Below are 17,006 nucleotides of genomic sequence, written 5' to 3'. Positions count from 1 at the left end.
GGCCCGGAGCGGTCCCCACCCCGGGAAAACCTAGACGGGGCCGGAGCGGTCCCCACCCGTGAGGAAGCCGGGCGGGGCTGGAGCAGTCCACGCCCCCGAGAAAGCCGGACTGTGTCAGAGCGGTCCCCAGCCCTGAGAAAGCTGGAAGTCTTGGGCGAGGTGGAGTGGTCCGGACCCCCAAGAGAGCGGAACGGGGCTGGAGTGATCTGCACCCCAGTCCCTGGGGGGGTGTGACCTACTCAGGCCCTGGTTTTGGGTCCTGGTCCCCAGAACTGCAGGACACCACCCCGCGTGGCCCCAGCACCTGAGCGAAGAGGGGGCCTACCCAGAGGCGGTGGGGAGGCAGGAGCTGCTGGGCTCTGCAGTCTGCGGACCGCGCTCCCCCCGACCCTGCCACCTCATCCGGGAGGGGCCCAGTCAGACTGCCTGCGCCCGAGCCCCAGCGGTGTGAGCCCACGTGGGCGCAGCTCTGGCGGCCGCCCTGGGCCCCGGAGAGCTCCGCAGAGGTGGCGCTGCCATCAGCAGCTTACTCGTCGACCACAGAAGAGGCTCAGGGGCCGGGGAGGCCCGCGGGAGCCCCACGCTGCTGTGCCCCGGACGAGTGGGCCCTGCAGGGGCGGCTCCCCGCCCGCCGCCGCCTCAGCAGCCCTGGGATGCCCGCGTTCCCACCCTATGTGCGGCAGGCCCCTCTGTCTGGGCCTCAGCTTCCGGCCTGAGTTCAGGCACCTCGGGGCCCTCAGCACAGACGGGACACAGGAAGGCCATGTGACGGCGGTGTGTGCCCTGAGCGGTCGCAGTTGCTCTTTTTCCAGAGTGTGACCTGACGATTAGCTGCCCTCTCTCCTGCTCACCGCGTGGGAGTGCGTGGCCCCATCCCACTCTGCACAGGCTGGCGGAGTGGGGCCGGGGTCCGTGGGGCTTTGCTCCCCCTGCAGGCATCCCCCCTGAGCCATCGCACTTGCCACACTTCAGAGGGCATGAAGGGTACACCCGCTCCGTCAGCCTGGCGAGGGCGGCAGCCAGGGCAGGCCTGGGTGGGCAGAGCTTCCCCACCAGTGTTCCTCCCAGACACCCAGTGCAGAGGGGCCCGCCCCGGCCAATGCAGCCCCAGCCTCGTGTCTCGGTCCGGGGCCCCGTGGGTTGAAGCGGGGCCTCGGAGCCCAGCGCTGGGTCCTGCACTGGGGCCCCTCTGTTCGCGAGCTGGACGCCCTCACTGGCTGTGTCCTGTCTATAGGGTGGGGGACACTTCGCGTCACAATCCAGGGAGTGTGCGCACAGAAAGCGCGCAGCAGGACACTCTGCTCGGAGGAAGAGCCAGTCAAACGCTGGCTTTTGTTCCTTCACAGATTCTGGTCATAAGCTGCCAATTTACTCTATTTTTAACCAAAGCAAAAGTTCTCTGTTTTCCCACAAGTTGAGGAAGGCTGAGATGCTGATGGTAACAGTGGGAACAGTCAGGGGCTGCTCCTCTGCGGAGGGGCGGTGGTTCGGCAGCGGCTCTGGGGGGGCACCACGGTGAAGCCTTGTGGGGGCTGGGGCAGCACCTCGCAGAAACTAGATGCACCTCCCGGGGGGCACGTCCTCCTCCGGGAGCCAGGACCTTTCTTGGGGACACGGGGACGTTTTTTGCTGCCGACCCTCTGGGGCTGTGGCCCCTTCTCCTCTGTGAGCAGACACCTGACCAGGTGGCTGGGGGCCAGCACCCTCGAGCCTCACTGTGCCAGGAGGTAGTTCTGATCTCTGAGGAATACAGATTTTCAGGCCCTACAACTGGAGCCATGTCTGACTTTGGGAGCCGAAAACAAAGAGCCTGGGACTGGGTCAGACACCCAGCTCCTGACCAGGGCCTGCCATTTCCAGCTGTGTGTTTCTGCAGACGACCTGTGTCATTAAAACAAGGACAGGGGACGTCCCTGGCAGTTCAGTGGTTAGGACTCCATGCTCCCAGAGAAGGGGGTTCGATCCCTGCTTGGGGAACTAAGATCCCACCTGCCTCTCAGCCCAAAATCAAAAACAACCAGAAAACAGGGACAAGGATCAGAGCCTTGAGAGGCTGCCCAAGGATGAATCGTGCAGCCCAAGGAGGGCCCACGAGGCTTCTTTGGAAACAGAGGCGCCTTCTCTCAAAACCTTCTGCGTCATTTCTTAAAAGTGTGGTGGTTTCAGCATGCCCAGATCTGGAGGAAATAGACTGAATTTCACAACCTTTCCAAGGTTGCTAAATCCTTGTGTCTTTTGTGCTGCTCTGGTATTGCCAGAGATTCTATTCGTTTCCTGATGCTGCTATGAAAAATGGTCACAAATGTAGTGGCTTAACGCCACACAGCCCTAGTCTCTTACGGTTCTGGAGGTCTGAATCTAAAATGGATCTGTGGGTTCTGGGCTTCCAGAGACTCTGGAGGGAGCTGGCTTTCTGCTGAGGGACGCTGGAGAAGGCAACAGGTCCCCTCCCAGAGCCTCTGCCTTCAAAGCCACCAGTGTTGCCTCTCCTGTCTTCACGCCTCCCTGCGCCTCCCTCTTTTAAAGACTCTTGATGTTGGGTCCGTGGAGATAATCCAGGATAATCTCTGCATCTCAAGATCCTTAACTAGATCACATATGAGAGTTCCTCTTTCCATCTAAGGTAGCATAGTCATAGGTTCTAGGGATTTAGATCACAGATTTCCTGGGGGAGGTCAGCATGGTAGTCAGTCTCACTTTAGTCTGTACAGCCACAATCGGGTATTACTGTGCTTTCTTCTGAGCTCAGGGAAGTCCCTCTGAAGGAAGGGGCTTGGCTGTGGTCCTCTGGAGAGGCAGGAGAGAGGGGCGCGCATGCGGCCTGGAGCACTGGCAGGGTTTCACGGGGTTTGAAGGTATCGGGGTGCCCTGCAGAGCCTGCTCTCCAGTGGCCTTGGGGCGCCATGTGACCTTCTGAGCCAGGAGGCGTGTGACATTCTAAGGCTTCCTCGTTTCCGCCAGCTCCTGCCCGTCTGCCCCTTCTCACCCCAGTCACCATCGCCAAGACCCTCTTTCACTCCAGCGCCCCCCTAACCCCATGGTTTGCCTTATTCCCCAGTTGCTGTTTTACCAAGAAGTCAGCCTTAAAGCTTTTCATTTCTCTGCCGCGCAGGCCCCAGGCTGGGGTGCCAGGCTGACCTCCGAGGCAGTGTGGGGGCTCCAGGTGCTGACTGCTGTCCGTGGGGGTGGCCCCTAGTCCCAGCAGGGGGAGGCTGCCGTAAGCCCCAGTCCCTCCCAGTCAACAGAGGAGGACCGCATGATGTCCACCCCCCCAACTCAGGGTGAGGCCCGGGGACCCAGCCAGCCCCCGCTCTGACAGCACCTCCTGCTCACATCCGCATGCCCTCTTCCGAGGAAAAGGCCTGTGACGGGTCTCGCCCCACACCTCCCCTCCCACACCTGAAGGAAGGAGAGGCTGCCAAGCGACCGGGCTCCCGCCCGGTGCACTGGGCTCAGTGCTTTTCCAAAGCACCTGCTGCTCCCCCGCGCAACCCGGGAAGTGGCAGTAGAGTGGGCAGACAGGCGAGGAAAGGAGTCCCGGTCTCCCCAGAGGGGCGGCCCTGGCCCCGGCTTCCCACGGACGTTCCCGGGTTGTGACCGGCTCAGCAGCGGGGCCCTGGACACGCCAGCTTCCACCACCCGCCCCCAACACACACACAGCCCTGAACCCTGCGGGCTCCTCTCAGGCCTGGGCTGCTGGAAAGGGCATCCGGCAGGGGGTAAGCAGAGCTGCCTTCCTGTGGATGGCCCAGGGACAGAGGTCACTGGAAAACCCTGAGGTGGAAGACGGGAAGGAACAAGGAACTGTTCTGGAACCTGGTCACAGAGCCTCCAGGAAGTGTCTGTTCTTCTCCCAGAGCCGCGGGCTCAGAGCCACCTGCGTTCCAGGTGACCTCACTGGGGTGAGCCAAGGTCAAGGAGAGGGGACAAAGGCCAAAGTGATGGTGGTGGCGGCAGCTGAGGTCGGAGGTCCTGCTGAACCGCGCCGGGCTGGGGAGGGCAGTGCAGGCCGCTCCCAGCAGAGTCAGTGACCGGAGCCCCGGGGCGGGGTGGGGGGCCCCGGGGCGGGGTCTGAGGGCCCACTGCAGCCCATGTTTTTAAAGGGCTCTGGGCCACAGGCTGGCAGTGAGTTCTGACATACTTTCCAACAAAAATAATTCTTAATTCCACAACAAACTGAAAAAATAGAAGGCCAGGGACGTGTGGGGTGGGGTTTGCAAGCGACTGGAAGACGCCGCCTCTCGGAGGGGGCCGCCCTGGGGTCTGCGTGCTCCAGGCACACAGAGGGTCTGCAGAAAAGAAACCTGCTAAAATCCGCACCACCCCTTTTCCAGTTAAACTCTGGAGAACCAGCACTGTGTAGACAATGCTCGGCTCAACCAGGGACTTGAGTCAGCTGCCACTTTCAGCCTCAGAAATGCCCAGCCCGCCAGCAGCTGCAGACGCAGGGCTGTGGGAGGCTTCCAGTGAGGGAGCCACACTTACTTGGTTTGAACCACAGCATCTCCTGAAAAAACTGACTTGCTAGCATTTAAAATCAGGGTTTTCCACCAAGAAACGCGGCCTCGGTCTCCATGAAGTCTCAGGATCCTCGCTAGTAAGGCCTTCCCTTCCGCTGGGCGCCCTGCAGCCCGCGCCCCACGTGCCAGCCCCCTCCAGGGTCTGTGACGGAGAAACCTGCGCCCGGGGACGAAGCGGCCTGCACTTGGGCCACCAGCAGCCATCCCTGGGGTACCCTGTGCTTCTCACAAAGGGCCCGGGCGAGGCCAGGCTGGCCCAGCCAGAGCCCTGTCCTGGCCAGCGTTACCCCTGCTGGAACTGTGGGCAGCGGTCTGTTGCCAGTCACAAGCTGGTTCCTGGAAAGGTTGATTCAGGTGACATTCTGGAAGCGTGGAGGAAGGGGTGTGTCCTGCCAGGCGCTCTGAGAGCACAGAAAGTGAGGGGCCCCCCGGTGGGCGATGGACGTGTGCCCTGCCGGCCTGAGCCTCACATCCTGAGGGTGACCGTGTGGTCCCAGCGCCTGCACGCCAGCAGGGGCGTCGGGAGGCTCCGGGGGGCTCTGGCTGAGCCCTGCTGCGTGCTGGGGAGGAAGGCCTTGGACAGGGGAGCAGGCTGGGGAGTGTCACCAGGAAAACGCGCTGCGTCTCCTGGGCTGGCGCGTTCCAGCCCGACCTCGGCCTCCGCCCTAGGGGAGGTGTGCGCCAGGCCACAGGAGGCCCAAGTTCCCAGCTTGGGGAAAGGTCGCGACCTTTGCAGATTCTTGTAGTTTGAGGGCTGCGCTTCCTCCCTGGTGGTGCCTCCTGGAGAGAGGGTCCCGCTGGTGGAGGCGGGCCCGGAGCAGACCTGGATCTCATCCCGGGAGGGAGGGTGTTCACTCCTGCTCGGCCTCAGACAGGGAGCAGGTGTCCCCACGTGTGAGGTCAAACACCAGCCATCGCTGTGTTTGCAGGGTGACTGCCGTTCGCAGGGTGACGTCTGCCCTTCAGCACCGTCCTGCGTGTGGCCTCCTGCACGTGGCTGGGTGGGGGCTGTCTGCTGCTCACGGGGCTGCCCAGGACATCAGAGCCGTGGGCTCCCGGAGCTCCTCAGTCCTCCTGTCTCAGGGGGACGTGGGGCCCAGGCAGGGCCAGGCTCTGCTCCCTCACCACATGCGCCCCTGGAGATGGGGCGGCCGGCCCAGCGGGGCTTCCCGGGGGCCCGGGATGTGAGGGACGGGCTGGCCCTGCTTGCTGTGGGTCAGGGGAGGCTTGGGGAAGGATCCAGCTCCGAGGAAGAGGCAGCAGGTTGCAGTGAGAGCTTAGCTGGCAGGGCTCACGTGCAGAACACGCTGTCCACTGTGAACCCCATGGGCGAGGCTGCAGGCCTTGTCAGAGCTTTCAGGGTGCTCACATGCACTCTGTAGGACTTTTACCCAAACTCCGAATTCCTTTGACTGAGGACTGAATTCCTGAGGACTCCTTTTATGCTGGGAGCTGCAGGCTGGTGGGGACGGGAGGCTGACTGAGCTTGAGGAGACTCCAGGAAGGCAGGATAGCGGAGCGGACACCTCGGAGCAGGGCCCTCCCCTGACTACGTTTAACACTCACTCCCAGGATTCCTGGGAGCCTGACAAGCAGCTCTTTGGAGCTGGCATGAGCTCTGCAGCCTTCCACTGGGAGGATTTCTCCCTGAAAACTGCTTCCGTCTTGTCCTGTTCTCTCCAGGCAAACAAGGGAGCAGGAGACGCCTCCCGACTTCTTCTACTTCTCGGACTACGAGAGGCATAATGCAGAGATCGCCGCCTTCCACCTGGACAGGTGAGCCCCCGTGGGCGCCCCACGCCATCACTGCTGCAGGCGCGGGCTGCTGTGACCTGGCCGTCAGGAACAGGGGCCAGAAGACTCGGGGTGTCAGCTTCCCTGACAAGACCCAAGATCGCAAGTCCCGCAAACGGCCCTTCCCTTGGTGGCCCCAGGTCTGGGGCAGCTCTGCGGTAGAGGACAAACCCCTTTGGGGCTTGGCAGGGCCCCTGGCTTCTGGGGAGGAGTGGAGGTTGGGGGCTGACAGGGGAGAGCGGGTCCATTCAGATCCGATGGAGCCCCCAGAGACCTCAGGTGAGGGTGCCTCTCCCTGTCCTTCCACCAGGATCCTGGATTTCCGCCGGGTTCCTCCTGTGGCCGGCAGGCTGGTCAACATGACCAAGGAGATCCGGGATGTCACGAGGGACAAGAAGCTGTGGAGAACCTTCTTCATCTCCCCAGGTGACCGCCTCCCCAGTGAGCTCCCTGCCCGGGTGACCTCGCTCCCTGGGTGACCCCCCTCCCCTGTGACCCCCTTCCCGGGTGACCTCCTTCCCTGGGTGACCCCTCCCCGGGTGACCTCTCTCCCAGGTGACCCCTTTCCCGGGTGACCCCCTCCCCGGGTGACCTTCTTCGCCAGGTGACACCTCCCTGGGTGACCCCCCTCCCCTGTGGCCCCTGCCCGGGTGACCCCTCTCCCCGGGTGACCTCCTTCCCCGGGTGACACCTCCCTGGGTGACTTCTCTCCCTGGTGACCCCCCTCCGCTGTGACCCCCTGCACGGGTGACCTCTCTCCTGGGTAACCCCCCTCCCCGGGTGACCCTCCCTCCCCTGTGACCTCTCCCCTGGGACCGGGGCTGCCCCTGCCCTGGGAGCAGCCTGGCTTCAGCACTGTGTCTGCGTTGCCCCAAGTCTCAGGGCTGCCAGGCGGCCTTTGTTCCTGACTCCGCCCCTGGGCTGCGGGTGATGTTGCTGCTGCGAAAGGCTGGGGTGAACTCCCAGCCTCCTGGGAAGCCTTCTCCAGGTGGTGCAGCCAGAGCAGACCTCCGTTCTCTGAACGCCCCCAGATTAAAAACACCCTCACGTGGCTCAGGGCCCTGCGGGCACCCTCTCCTCTGCGGAGCGCTGGACACAGAGTGGGGATCCCCCTGGTCCCTGGAGGGTTGGCACTGCCCCGCCCTCGGGCCCCTGCCCACTCTAGGTGCGTAAGGTCCCAACTTCGTGGTGCCACCCTCCAGCACACACACGAAGGAGAGTCAGGCTCAGTGGGGTGGTCTGCCCGCTTGCGTCAGATCTGATTCTTGGGGCTCCCTTCCTGACCACCCCCTTGGGGCCAGGTGACCCCTCCTGAGACTGGACCCCCGAGGAACCCCTCCTACATCCTGGGGCTTTGGTCACTTGCATTTTGTCTTGGAACATTTTGCATTGTCCCAGTGATGCTGGCACAGCGGAGTAGAGTGACCCAGCTGGGCCACCAAGACCCCGCAGAGCAGGGCCCCGGCCCTCGACCCTGCAGGGGTGCCTGCGCTGTGCCAGGCACCCACCCAGCCAGCTCACACAGACAGGATCCACTCGCCGAGTCCAAAGACCCACTGGCCCAGAAGCCCTTCCTTGTAGGTCAGAGCGCTTCTCGGCCGCACGACCAGCTGGTCAGAACTGAGGCCCACAGCCCTCGTTGCGTTAGGGGCCGTCTCTGTCACGCAGTGCTCACGGCTCCTCCTCTCCGAGCCCACAGAGAGGAGAGCAGGACGGGACCCCCGAGGCGAGACGGCTCCATCCCCCTTGAACGAGTGTCTGGCCCACGTGACAATACCGAGGGCCCAAGCAAGAGCCTTGTTGGGAGGGTCTCTGAGGTTAGGCCTGTGGGGGCGTGTGCCCACCTCAGTCACGTCCAGGGGACGCAGCCTCACCCAGCCCCCGGAGGCCCCCCGTCCCCACACCCCGGCTTTAAATGGTTTAGTTGCCACTTGGAGTCTGAGCAGTTTCACTACACCTGGAAGCATCCTCACAACGAAGGTGACTGGTCCATCCTCAGGGTCCCCTCCCAGCCCTGCGCCCTCCAGGACGGCCGTGGCCCGCCTTCTGTCTGGACGGCGCTGCTTCTGCCAGCCCCTCGCTGTGGGGAGGCGCTGGGCAGCTGTCTCTTCCGCCGCGGCATTACCCTGAGTGCCGGTTCTGCGGCCTGTCCCATGTTTTATCTTTCGTTTCTGAACCGGTCGACGAGCCCGAGCAGAAAAGACAAAGTAGCTTGTCTCAAGGAAGTGGAGGGACTGAAGTCTGAAATCCCAAGAAATGGACGCGAATCAAGCAGTCTCTCTGCTGGGTCTCCCTCCCGCTCGGGCCCAGGGGCCTCCTAGCTGCACCCCTGCTGTGTTCCCTGAGCTCAGTTGTCTTACGGAGGTTTGTAAATGAGCAAGGGCTCCTTTCCACGGTCAGCAGACAGTCACTTGTTGTCTAGGTGGGCGATCTGAGATGTAGCATCCCACCCCGCTCTCGCACCCGTCCACACCGGGACCGGGTTTCCCTCGTCGTCGCGGGCGCTGACACCCCCTCGCCCTGAGCCACGCCTTCGCTCAGCCTGGTCAGTCCCAGAGGCAGGACCCGTGGTGGGGGTCCCGCCTCCTGGCCCCTCTCCCGGCCCTGTGGGTCCCCAGCTTGGCGTCCGGGCCCCGCCTGGATGTGCTTCTGCTCCCTGTCCAGGAGCCGCCGGCTCTGGGCTCAGCTCCGCCTGCTGCCGCTGACACCCGCCCTCTCTGCCCAGACTGTTTCTGTTGCCACCGCCTCTGCTCCGTCAGCCAGATTTCTCCCGGAAAGCCTTGGGAAGCGTTTGGTTTTCTCTTAAGCAGCAGCTAACAGGAACCAGCTTTGATCTCACTAGAAAATGAGGTCTGTTCAGATTCGTTTGGAGCGTTTCTGCTTTGCTGGCATTTCTGCGCCTGTCGCGAGTGTAAAAGCTGCAGAGGCCGAACTTTGCCGGAGGCGCCAATCCACGCCACTGCCTCCAGCCTCAGGGCCCTGAGTAGCCCTGCTCCGGGGTCTGTCAAAATGGGGGAGACCTGTGCAGCCTGCAGAGGCTGGAGAGCCCGGTGGGCTGAGGTGGGAGTGGCCAGCCAGCTGGGGGCAGCGTCAGCCGGGGGCAGCGTCAGGCATGGGGCGGCTGAGTCCCCGTCACAGGGCTGAGTGAGGCCAGCGGCCAAGCCCGCGTCTGCTGTTTGACACCTTTCTCCCGTTTTCCCGGTGACTCCGTCGCCGCGCCCATCAGCCCACATCCTCCTGTGCAGGTCTAGGCCATGGAGGGCAGGGTGCGCGGGGGCGCAGCAGATGGGGAGAGAGCATGGCGCACGGGGCGGGGGCGCGGCGCACGGGAGCGGGCGCGGCGTGTACCCCCCAGCCCCTCCTGCCCCTGCCCGCTGCTCAGCCACCTTTGCGCCAGCTCCTCCCCACACGAGCTGGGGGCTGGTGGGGTGGCCCCTGGGCCTCTGTTACTCTGTGGTTAGTGTCCAGGTTCCCGCCGGGGGCCGGACGGGTTTCCCAGAGCAGACAGACCCCTCCCCAGCAGCCCTGCCCCTGTGACACCCCACGCACACCCTCGGGGCCTCTGAGATGGGCAAGGACTCACCCCTCCTGCCAGCAAAGCCCCAAGACATTCAGAGGAACCAGCCTGGATTCTCCGGGACCCTCAGGCTGGCAGGCTGGGACCCCCTGATCTTCACGGAGACCAGGGCCCTCCCCAGGGAGCTCGTCTCGTTAGAGTCCTCGGGTCTTCCCGGCCGTCTGGCCCGCTGCCCTGAGCTGCCCTGGGCATCACTGTCAAGAGGAACGGGCACTGCCTCCCGGAGCCCAGCCACTCCACGCCTGTCCTCTCTGCTCCCCGGGTCAGGAGCTGCACAGCCCCCTGTTCAGGGACGGAGGCTCGGAAGAGTGAGGGCCCGGCCCCCCACGGGGCTGCAGAGCGGAGCAGTGAGAGGCCGCAGGCTGGAGGACCCCCACCCTGATGCCCCCGCACAGGCCAGGTTTCTGACGGGGAGAAGGCTGTGGGCCCAGGAAATGCCTCTTTGTTCACATGACTACATCTAAAGCCAGCTTAGGCTTAGAGGTTACAGACATGAATTCCAGGGCGAGGAGAGGATTCTCCTCCTGAAAACAGGCCGAGATTGAATCATGTCGACACAAGAGACCTCAGGCTGAGCCCGGTCTGCAGCAGCGGCTGCAGGATCCTGAGGTGCAGGGCGGGGGCGGGCAGGCTTTGCTGTTGGCAGGGCGGGGGCCGGTGCGGAGGGGCCACGGGCTTGGGGCTTGTTTCCCCCACAAACAAAGGCAGTGATGGAGCGCAAGAACGCGGTTCCATAGGTAAGCGCGCGCCCCGCCACGCCCGCCGCCCAGCACGGAGGCACTGCGCGACTCTCCTCCTGTGGGGACGTGGCCCACGCGTCTTAGGTCCCGTGTTGGAAGTGTGCCATCAAGTGGTTTCCAGTGCGTTCTCTGTGTTGTGCAGCAGGCCCCACTGATTCCAGGGTATTTGCTCACCCCGAAAGAAACCATCACTGTTCAAAGTCACCCCACTCTCCCCTCCTCTCTGCTCTGAGAGCCGCCAGCTTCCGTTCAGTTCGTCTGCTCCCAGGGTTTCACCCACATGGTGTCTGGCTTTACCCACAGTGCCCATGGCTCATCCATGCAGTGCCCCGCTTCATTCCTTTGGTGGCTAAATGCTGTTCCATGTTTCGGGCAAACCACGCCGCCTCTGGGGAGGGTCTGCTGGGAACACCTCTGTCAAGGGTCTGCGTGGACGTGTGTCTTCCTTTCTCTCGGGTGTGTGCCTGGGAGTGGGTGGCCAGATCCCCAGTTCTGTGTCCAACTTTCTGACTGTCTTTCCCAGCAGCTGCACCATTTGACATCCCCACCACGGCTGCATCAGGGTGCAGCCGATTTCTCTGCACCTTCAACCACACTGGTATTACCTGTTCTTTTGATCAAACCTGTCCTAGTGGGTGAGAAACTGTGGATTTAATTTGCATTTCCCGGTGGCTCACGGTGCCCAGCATCTTTCCCCCGCTTGTTGGCCATTACTATATATTCTTTGGAGAAGGATCCTTGAACTCCTTTGCCCATTTATAGATTGGGTTATTTATATTTTTATTACTGAGACGGAAGGGTTCTTGTGCGAGTACTGGGTGCTTATTCGGTCATGATTGCAAGCATCTCCCCCATGCTGCCTCTCTTTGGAATGAGGGCCTTTTGCAAACCACTGAACAGAACCTCCACAGACCCTAGACCTAGTTTGGAGGGTGATGAGGAAGAACCCAGACTCTGATCCGAGCTCTGCGTCCCGAGCTGTGTGGCCCCGTCTGCGACGCAGGGCTGGGGCAGGTGGCTGAGGTCCAGGGTGAGACTGTGGGCGTGGGCGTGGGCATGGGCGTGGGCGGGTCCCGCCCAGAGAGGGAAGAGTCAGACGCTGCCAACACACAGACCCCGCCTGCGGGCCCCTGCTGACCGCCCCCTCCGCCCGCAGCCAACAACGTCTGCTTCTACGGGGAGTGCTCGTACTACTGCTCCACAGAGCACGCGCTGTGCGGGAAGCCGGACCAGATTGAGGGCTCGCTGGCCGCCTTCCTGCCCGACCTGTCCCTGGCCAAGAGGAAGACCTGGCGGAACCCCTGGCGACGCTCGTACCACAAGCGCAAGAAGGCAGAGTGCGTTGGGGGCGCGCTGGGCCGGGGACTCTGGAATCCTGCCTCCCTGGGGTCTCGGGAGGGCTGGCTCCTGCCCGACCTGCTACAGAGAACAAGCCCCGGGGTCTTGTCCACAGCAGACGGTGTGAGGAGCAGCAGGGCTGCGCTTGAGGCCGCAGATAATCAGAAAGGGCCCCTCACGCAGGGACTGGGCGCCGACTGCCCCCCGGGTCTCTCCACAACTGGACGAGGCTCCAGATCCCTTCCCACCTTGGGAGAGACGCTGTCCCTCCAGCTGTGGAGACGTCCTCGCGAGTGTGCTGTCCCGGCCCGTCCACACACGTGGCCTCTGGGTGGTGTGGTTTAGTCACCTCCCAGCCCCGTGCTCCTGTTAATGCAGCCTCAGCCCACCGCAGAGGTCCTTTGCTCTGCAGTGACACCTTTTCTCACTCGGTCCCCCAGCTGCCCTGTGGATGCGCTGTCCTGAGCCGGGCAGCCCCAGGCCCCAGGAGGTGGTTTGGGCCTCCTTGTCGTAGAGGAGCCCACCATTCTGATGCCGGGTCCCCTGCAGGTGGGAAGTGGACCCTGACTACTGTGAGGAGGTGAAACAGACGCCCCCCTACGACAGCAACCATCGCATCCTGGACGTCATGGACATGACCATCTTCGACTTCCTCATGGGTATGCCCAGGGGCCCTGGCCTGCCCAGCGAGCGCCCAGCTCAGGCCCAGCCGCCGCGCTCGTGCTCGTGCTCACTGCTCCCCGCGCGGAGGCCGGACGGGGGGGAGGGCGCACCTCCAAGCCTCACGCAGGCTCCCAGCAGGCTTGTCCCCACAGGAAACATGGACCGCCATCACTACGAGACCTTCGAGAAGTTTGGGAACGACACATTCATCATCCACTTGGACAACGGGAGAGGGTGCGTCCTCCCAGGCGCCGCAAGGGGCCAGCTGCCCCAGCCCAGACACACCGGGGGGGCAGGCGCTCCGTGGGAGGGATGGCCCGGCCCCCAGAGGCCCCCTGGGGTGACGCAGGGCCCTGGCCAGGGCTCCTGTGAGCTGGGGACGGGGCCCAGAGCAGGCATGTATGCAGGGTTAGGCCCCTCCGGTGGTCAGAGCTGCAAGTACCTGGACGCCTCGGGGGAATCAGCTCTGGGCACCTGGGCAGTGTGCGGGGCCCTCACTGCCAGCTGTAAAAGACACCCCTGCGGCTGGATCCGAGGCTGCCCTGCCCTCGGGCCTTGTCCACCCAGCCCGGCCAGGGCCTCTCACTGTCGAGCTTCCACTCAGTCCAGCGGCCAGAGGGTGAGACGGGCCGTGTTCACCTGCCTCACCCGAGGCCCTGCGTCTGGGCTGGGGACAGCAGGAGGCGGGCCCCCGGTGGGCCCCAGGGGCAGCCTGGCAGCTCTGCCCAGCTGCCCCAGCCCGCTCCCCAGCTCTGCCCTCCTTCCCCCAGGTTTGGGAAGCACTCTCACGACGAGCTGTCCATCCTGGTGCCTCTACAGCAGTGCTGCAGGTAACGGCCCTGCCCCTGCAGACACTCCAGCGCAGCCCGGGCGCAGTGCCTCCCGAACCAGCTCCCTGTCCCCACAGCAGCCCGCCCACCCGCCAAGCAGAGGCAGACCCGAGGCCCCGTCCCCAAGTCCCCAAGCTCCCCTCATGTGACTCCCGAACCCAGCCCCTCCCTTTAACAACCAGGGAGACAGGCCGTAGGGCCCAACCTCCTGCTCCGCGTCCCCCTGGCCCAGAGACGGAGCCAAGCCATGGCTGTCTCCCGCCCCAGTCCCGCCAGAAAGGACGGGGCCTGCCGGACCCCCCGGCAGGTGGGACCCTCCCCAGCGCCCCTGAAGCCTGCCGGAGCAGGGATGAGGTGCAAGCAGGCTCCTCCCTGGGCGCCAGCCTGACCTTCGTCTCCGGCAGGATCCGGCGGTCCACGTACCTGCGGCTGCAGCTCCTGGCCCAGGAGGAACACCGGCTGAGCCTGCTGATGGCCGAGTCCCTGCGCGCGGACCGTGTGGCCCCCGTGCTGTTCCAGCCGCACCTGGAGGCGCTGGACCGGCGGCTGCGCATCGTGCTCCGGGCGGTCGGGGTCTGCGTGGAGAAGGACGGGCTGCACAGCGTCGTGGAGGACGACCTGGGCCCCGAGCACAGAGCCGCGGCCGGGAGGTAGTGAACGCGGGCCGCGGCCAGGCCAGCCGCCCGGGACCCAAGCCCACACGGGGCAGACAGGCTGCCGGGGCAGGCACCTCGCTTCAGACCCGGGCAGCCGGGGGCGCACGCTGTGCCCACGGACAGAGGCGGTCTGGCGGCAGGCCAGCACCCTTTTGTATGGAAAGGAAGCCTTTACTTACGATTTTGTATTTATACCTGGTGTAAATGTACATACATAGAGACGTTATCTGTACAGACCCTGACCACCCCGCAGGTCACACTGTGGGCCACCCGGCCGGTCCAGATGGTCCTGAGGAGGGCTCCCACTCTGGACCAAGCTCGCAGTAGAAACTCTCCTCCCTTCCCGGGGCCACGGGAGGCTCCCGAGGCCCTCACGGAGTCGCGTCAAAGGATGAACAACGCGTGGGTTTCAGGCGAAGTGAAGGACCAGCCGCCCCCCAGGCCCCGTGCAGTCCTCAGAGCACCGTCTGGAGCTGGTGCCCGTGTGACCAGTCCTGCAGCTGGCTACCTTCGAGGCATTTCCGTGGAATAGTTTGCAATGTGGTAAAAGTGCAATAAAGATGAAGCAAGTATGTGCTCGGGCCTCACTGGCATCTGGGTCCCTCTCTTCCTGCTGCTCAGTGGCCTGTCCACCCTTGGGCATGTCCAGTATCCAGCCTGGAAGGAGGGGGTGCCTGTCCTATGCCTGGTGTGGTCGCTTCCAGGGAACTGAGTGCAGCTCCCCGAGTCTCTCCAGGGCTGGCATCACATGGGCGCCGTGTTCACCTGCAGGAGCTGGCACACACTGGGGCTGAGCCAGGGGTGGCTGGAGAGACCCAGCCCCCCAGGGCCCCGCAGACGGACGCAGGGGGTCAGAGCGCTTCCTGCAGGCAGGCCGGGCCCTGGAGGAGCCTGCCGGCCGAGGGCTCACCTGAACCTCATGTTCTTCGAGCAGAGAAATCACAGCCCCTGTGCCTTTACTAGGCTTCCCTCAGCTGTCCCCACACGTGTCCCGGGCACACAGATGGGGGCCACGTGGGGCCTCGGGGAGGAGACGGCCATCCGCAAGGTGGGAGAGAGGACCCGCCAGAGACTTGGCCCGGGCTCCCAGCTCCCAGAACACAGAGAGAAGCCTGCATCTCAGCCGCCCCGTCTGTGGTGTTCCGGCACAGCGGCCTTCGAGCCCCCACCCAGAGCTTCCTCGTGCGTCCACGCAGAAGGAGAAGGGAGCGGGGGCGCCTGCTCTGGGGGTGACCAGGGGGAGCAGGGCCAAGGCTGTGTGGCTACACGTGTTTAGGGTCATGCTCCCCGCAGTGAGAGTCTCTCCGGATCCAGAGTCGCCCCCGCTTTGGGCGGAGAGGGACACTCACAGAGAAAGATTCCCTCAGCCATGGAAGGTCCCTCCCCAAAGGGCAACGTCCCCTCCATTCCTCAAAGTGATGGCCATGCTGAAGGGACACACTTGGGGGACATCTCCTACCCCCAGAGGGCACACAGCCTCACCAAGGAGGCCCTGAGCTCCGCAGAGCTGCCCAGGGGGCCAGAGCTGGGCAGCAGGGAAGCCCTGGAGACAGCTTCACTCAGCCTCAGTGCTGCGGAGACAGAGGGCCTCAGTCCGGGACTGGCTGGGAGCCCAGCGCGGCCGGAGGTGGGCCTGGCCGTCCAAGGGGCAGGTGGGGGCGGGTGGAGTTCCCAGTGAAGGGCCGGGGTCTCCGGCCCACCTGAGTTGACAGGATTCTTGTGAAGACTGGGTGGTGCACAGTCAGACCCCAGAGGAGCCTTACTGCAAGGGGCTCCCGAAGAGTCTGGCGGACACCCATCCGGTAGGACAGGGCCTCGTCCTCTCACCGCAGGAGGCAGTGCTCAGAGGCTCGGAGCTGGGGCAGGCCCCTGAGGCCTCCCGGAAGCCGGGGGGGTGAGGCTGGACAGACGGACCTGCAGCAGACTGTGCCAACACACCCCGAGGGCCCGCAGATGCCGCTTGGTGGGCTGCGGACGGGGAGGAGGTCAGGACACGGGAGCGGCAGGGGGCCCAGCCCCCGTGTGCCGGTGAAAGGCATAGGGCGGGCTCAGACCCAGGAAGACCAGGGCTGAGGAGCCCTTGTCACGGTGAAGACAGGCCTAGGGACAGGTGACGTCCGGGTGACAGTACGCTCGGCCGTGCTGAGCTTCCCAGCCACGGCCGCTTCAGCACTCGGCGCTGTTTCCCCCAAAAGGAGGATGTGACGCAGGTGAACTGAAAGGCAATGGGAGACCCAAGGCCTCGCTCAGGTAGGAAGATGGGAGGTTAAAAAAAGAAAAAAAGGGGGGGGTTATGAAACTTACAAAATAAAACGTTTGCCGTTTAGAAACATGGAGATAACGTGCAAACAAGACAGGACAGCCCAGCACACCCAGGACGGTGAACACACAAGTGATCTCTCTGGGCCTTTGTTTCAGGAACAGGGGTGAGGTGGGCAGGGGTCCACTCTTTTCCCTGATCTGATCAGTAATGTTATTTGACTTTTGAAACCGGGTCTGTCTATTCAGTCAGTCAGTTCGGTCTTTCAGTCGTGTCCGGCTCTTTGTGACCCCATGGACTGCAGCACGCCAGGCCTCCCTGTCCATCACAAACTCCCAGAGTTTACTCAAACTCATGTCCATTGAGTCGGTGATGCCATCCAGCCATCTCATCCTCTGTCGTCCCCTTCTCCTCCCGCCTTCAATCTTTCCCGGCATCAGGGTCTTTTCCAGTGAGTCAGCTCTTCGCATCAGGTGGCCAAAGTGTTGGAGTTTCAGCTTCAGCATCAGTCCTCCAATGAATATTCCAATGATTTCCTTTAGGATGGACTGGTTTGATCTCCTTGCAGTCCAAGGGACTCTCAAGAGTCTTCTCCAACACCACAGTTCAAAAGCATCAGTTCTTCAGC

The 17,006-nt window shown here is 63.5% G+C and overlaps 1 protein-coding gene across 2 annotated transcripts in view; it reads left to right on the top strand.

The window, feature by feature from the left end:
* The window catches only part of FAM20C (FAM20C golgi associated secretory pathway kinase), a 32,537-nt gene extending 17,837 nt beyond the window's left edge, over nucleotides 1-14,700 (top strand). Inside the window, exons 4-10 of one of the 2 annotated variants that reach the window (XM_040231550.1) lie at nucleotides 6,204-6,296; nucleotides 6,625-6,740; nucleotides 11,788-11,968; nucleotides 12,519-12,628; nucleotides 12,785-12,866; nucleotides 13,403-13,462; nucleotides 13,867-14,700. In XM_040231550.1, coding sequence (XP_040087484.1) covers nucleotides 6,204-6,296; nucleotides 6,625-6,740; nucleotides 11,788-11,968; nucleotides 12,519-12,628; nucleotides 12,785-12,866; nucleotides 13,403-13,462; nucleotides 13,867-14,116 — 892 coding nt within the window. In that variant the 3' untranslated portion in view covers nucleotides 14,117-14,700. Of the gene's footprint in view, nucleotides 1-6,203; nucleotides 6,297-6,624; nucleotides 6,741-11,787; nucleotides 11,969-12,518; nucleotides 12,867-13,402; nucleotides 13,463-13,866 lie in introns of both variants that reach the window. The other variant, XM_040231542.1, reaches the window with a different exon arrangement.
* Nucleotides 14,701-17,006: the final 2,306 nt, after the last annotated feature.

The sequence above is a fragment of the Oryx dammah genome, unplaced genomic scaffold (assembly GCF_014754425.2).
Source record: "Oryx dammah isolate SB20612 unplaced genomic scaffold, SCBI_Odam_1.1 HiC_scaffold_2, whole genome shotgun sequence".
NCBI lineage: Eukaryota > Metazoa > Chordata > Mammalia > Artiodactyla > Bovidae > Oryx > Oryx dammah.
This window is presented reverse-complemented; position numbering and strand designations above follow the sequence as displayed.